General features: G+C 43.1%; 1 protein-coding gene across 1 annotated transcript in view; it reads right to left on the bottom strand.

Annotated features, from left to right (window-relative positions):
• Positions 1-3,906, bottom strand: part of T265_08463 (hypothetical protein) — a gene marked incomplete at both ends in the record, with an annotated part of 17,452 nt that extends 13,546 nt beyond the window's left edge. Inside the window, 4 exons of the mRNA XM_009174275.1 lie at positions 1,704-1,824; positions 3,235-3,395; positions 3,437-3,584; positions 3,617-3,906. Coding sequence (XP_009172539.1) covers positions 1,704-1,824; positions 3,235-3,395; positions 3,437-3,584; positions 3,617-3,906 — 720 coding nt within the window. The remainder of the gene's footprint in view (positions 1-1,703; positions 1,825-3,234; positions 3,396-3,436; positions 3,585-3,616) is intronic.
• Between the last annotated feature and the right edge of the window lie 629 nt (positions 3,907-4,535).

Genomic DNA, 4,535 nt, shown 5'->3' with positions numbered 1-4,535 from the left:
CCTCTAACCATTGACCAACCTGGTATGAGAGACTCTGTGAGTGTCGCGCGGACACCCCCCAGTATAGCTCAATGGGTCGCCGAGGTACACAAACCGCCACACCACGATAAGGTCCAGTCTCTTCGTGTCGGTCAGCAACATTCTCCGATCAAGATGGCTTATTAGATCCGCAACCAGTATCCAGCAGAGACTGCTGGAGAATGGATACGCGAACGACCTAACACCCACTTATAGACTGCCTTAAGAGGTAAAGTTAGACCGTAAGCACCAACTCACTCAGGTTGCCTCACTAGAGTTAATGGTCAATAGTCCAAACGGAATTAGAAACGGTCCAACGATTGATGACCAAGACAATGAAGTTAGATGACAGAGATTTTGTCACCACCAGAACTAAATGTACAGATTCATTTCAACCTGAAATGACTGCGTGAAATCCAAGATTGGTGTCTTCGGGGTCGTGAGTAAAATTTACAGGTAATCTCCGAAATGATGAATTTGGAGTAAGTACACGGATCAAAATGAATGAAACGACGGATATTCCAGACAGTACGTTCCCACTTGCGAATATGTTCGGCTCAGTTTAGACAAAGTCACAAAACATGCGCCAACTGTATATGGTTCCAGTAGCAACGGTTTCACTCACCCGAATATGAATGACCAGGAAAAGATTGACCAGAAGCAGATTAATTGATTTGAGTAGTTCCTAGTTGTCTACGGAAGTGGCAAATTGGGGTAACTAAGAATAGCATGTGGGCTCTGCTGTACGGAAGTCACTGGGCGCGATACTGAACAATGTCTGTCAGTATCATTGATCATCGTTGAACCGGGTCCTGAGGTCCCAACCCAATGACTTCACTGGTTGTGGCATCCATACACGAAACTAAGGGAGAGCCACGCGAAATTTGAGATGAATCTTGGTGGAGAACACGAATCTACTCAGGTTATTTCAGTATGGTGGTTAGTCAAGAGTTCGAATGAGATTAGAAAGATGATTGAAGCAATCAAACCGTGATTGCGTGGACACGAACGGGCGCGATTTGTAGAACTGGAGAAGAGTGAATTCGAGGTATTTGTCTAAGGGGTCACAGCCTTTATTTCTGTTATACTTGTTGAACCGAATGCACGTTGATTTGGATTGCTTTGCTCTGAAATGGATCAGCACGCTAGGTGGTTGAAAGCACTATCAAACACTGGCTTAGCGAACGGATTTGTCACATATCCAGACTTCGTTCGGGCACGCAACTCCACTCTGTGAGGTCAGCCGAAAGCCATCATCAGTATGGTAGAGGTGAAACGATAGATCGGTATTATTTTGATGCTATTTCTAAACTCCGAATCATTGCGTGATCAAAAGCTAAGCAATTCAGTCATAGCATGTCTTTTCATATACGAATCACTTTAAGGGAACACAATGAGTTAAGTTAGGGTGCTTAGTTTCCCGTTCTGACCATAGCTGACATGTGTTATTTTTGGTAGTCGCCGAGAAAAACATCTGATCGCACCAAAGTTGTACTCCTCCGGATGCTCGACAAACTTTTTGGATAAGATGGGGATATTTCGTTTCTAGACAGCATACGCAAACCGTAGGATATTGTACGAGTACTAAATGAGAGCGTCCTCAGATCAATTACTGACAAGATAAATTAGGGAGACTACTTTATGTAAGCTGGGACGAAGTGTTAAGGATAAAAGAAGCAACTAACCTGCACAATTATACATTCACATAAATGCCCTGCTGTCTCCAAAATACCTCTGTAGTACAAGAGGATTAGAAATAGTCCGGGAGCAAACAGTAGGATGTTCATTTTGACTGACACGCCCAGGCTGAGATGAAAATAGACAGTGTATAAGCAACGGGGAAAAACAACGAGTGGCAAGAAAAGGGAGCACACCAGATAGCGTGGAGTTAGCCATAGTGCGCCAAACTCGTAACAGCCCTTTGAAAATATCTATGAAAAGTGGGCGATACAGTGACCTTCGGCCCAAGCCCATGAGTACACCCTTGACCCATCCATTTAAGCTAACTTGATACAGCAACCGCGAAACAGGCAACGGACCAAAGCACAGCAGTCTCAGTTGCTATTTTCCCCCGAGTAGTGGATAGACAGAGGAAAGAGCAATTCAAGAACAATAGATTGTCTCTTTAACACAGAAAGCTGAAAATTGGCCCATACTGAGGGGACAAGTGTTTGATGCTTTTCTACAGTAGGATTTTGGAAAAACGGGGCCCTGGAGGTAATATCCAACTGAGGAGTAAATCTGGCTATGTTGGATATAGTGTATTTCGGTGTATCTGGCGGAAAGTGTTCTCCCTGTTTTAATCTGGAAGGATGGGTATGAACTGTTTTGATTGTCTCAAATAAATATGTCCGCTTCGACACACATCACTTCTACATACAGATCCACGATAAACAATGCTGGTCCTTTGTTGGACATTTGGTAGTGTACGGCCAATCCATTTATGCTGAAAATTCTCTGGAATAAATGGAATAAGATCCCATTCGCTAAAAGCGTTTACCTACAGAAACGATCTCTCGCACGTTTTTACCAATTTAAGAATTGACACCAGCTTGACTGAATGCTTATTAGCATTGAAAGTTCTGACGAATATAAGCATCTGGTAGCGTTATTGCAATCTTACTCCTATGCAAACCCAAAGTTGGGTTAGTTGAGATTGAAAACTTAGCAAATTGAAACGCCATTACAAAATTACATCCCGTGAGTCGTAGTCAAGCACTCTAGCCTATAGAAATACATCAAATTAACAAAGTGACCTAGTTTTCTAGTGAGCACTTCATTGTCGTATGATGATTCGAATGACTCCTCTAGCGATGACTCCTCAGATGGAAGTGAATTTTATTCTTCAGTTAGCACGTGTGAATACGTGATGTCGATCCTGTGAATGAAGGATGACCGGTGCCATGTCCTACTCAAATGCAAGCTAATCACACTGTTGGTGGGTCGCTTGTTGCCGAATTGTTAAGTGCTCAAACTATTAACCAGGAGGTGGCGACCACAAGACCATTCCGTCTCGAGACTCGCAATGATGACGATTGGCAACAAGGATAGAACAGTTGTACAATGCCTCACGACTTTGCAGCATAGATTGGCTCCACATGCAGGACGAAACTCTGTTAAAAATCCCCGATTCCTCCACACTACAAATAAATGGTTTATTGATTCCGACAATGGTGGGAATAAGTGGTGCTTGACACGTGTAACTGAATGACGTACCTGAAGAATATGCAGGCCAAAGTGAACTTTCCATACAGTAGAAAGTTAACGCAAGCGTAAAGTGCAATCATTGCCAGTGGATCGTTGAATAGCCGGAGAACATATATTGAGTGTATCCGATAGGATATAACACACATGAATACAAAAACGTACGGGGGGACCTAATGGTAAATCAAATGAGAAACACAAAATGATTGATTACCTGACATGAAAGTCTGTATATGTTGAAGACCAAGACTAGTGTGAGCAGATAGAGTCCAATAAAAATATACTGGGCTAAATGAATCAGAGTTCCCCGGCTGGTGATCTGATATAACATCCAGTAAATATAGAGGAAACCAGCCGGGTACCTGGAAAGAAGTCACAGTTTAATGACGCTCACAAGCGCCGCACGTACACACACGGTCCAGTTTGACCCTCCAGCTTGTCATAATCCAATGTCCCATTCACAAAGCCCTCCACTTCCTGCATGTAAGCGATCCAATCAATTTCGGTATCTTGAAACGCGATGTCAAGGAACAGTTGAAAAGAGTTGAACATACATTTGACGTTCCATACTACAAACAAGCTGAGAGCGAGTTCCGCAAACAACAGTATACAAGAAACAGGTAGATATCCATTTTTGGAAAACAATATCCAACTGGAAAACTTCTCAACTGCTTGTAAAACCATGCTATTTTGAGTGTGGTCCGAAATCAAGATTTCAAGCGAACTAGATTTTCACAAATGGCTAAAAAAACAAGAGAGACAAAAAGGATTAGTAATGTCTAATTATCCGGAAGCCCGTTGTAAATTGATATTACTAGTGGTAGTCCGGACAGCTTCCTTAGGTAATCAGGAAACATCTTTCAATTTAATAATAAATAAATAACCACTCAGCTGCGATACCCTTTAGGTACCTAACTACCATGCCGCCCGAAGGAAGCATGAAGGCTGAGATGTTCGTGGTTGCTCGAGCCTTCTAGTCGAAATATGTACAACCGGTTCACTCCAGGAAACAGACCTTGTAGCATTTCGCTGATCGAGGACGGAATAAGCAATGTGACCTTGTTTTTGTATTGCAAAACCTGTGCTCCTGTCTATGCTTGGGCAACATGGGAATATCCTAGCCCTAGTGCTTTCTTCGGGTGGCATGGCAACTAGGCGCAGTTCAGCGACTGGAGACGAGTTTTATCAAGGTCTATCACGACTTCTTCGGTGGGCAAGAAGGACGGATATAATAATCCTGGTGGGTGATATGATTACCCAAGTTGGACGACTAAGTCCGGAAGAAGCACAGATGGTCGACTTGGAGCCGATGC

The sequence above is a fragment of the Opisthorchis viverrini genome (genome assembly GCF_000715545.1).
Source record: "Opisthorchis viverrini unplaced genomic scaffold opera_v5_218, whole genome shotgun sequence".
NCBI lineage: Eukaryota > Metazoa > Platyhelminthes > Trematoda > Opisthorchiida > Opisthorchiidae > Opisthorchis > Opisthorchis viverrini.
This window is presented reverse-complemented; position numbering and strand designations above follow the sequence as displayed.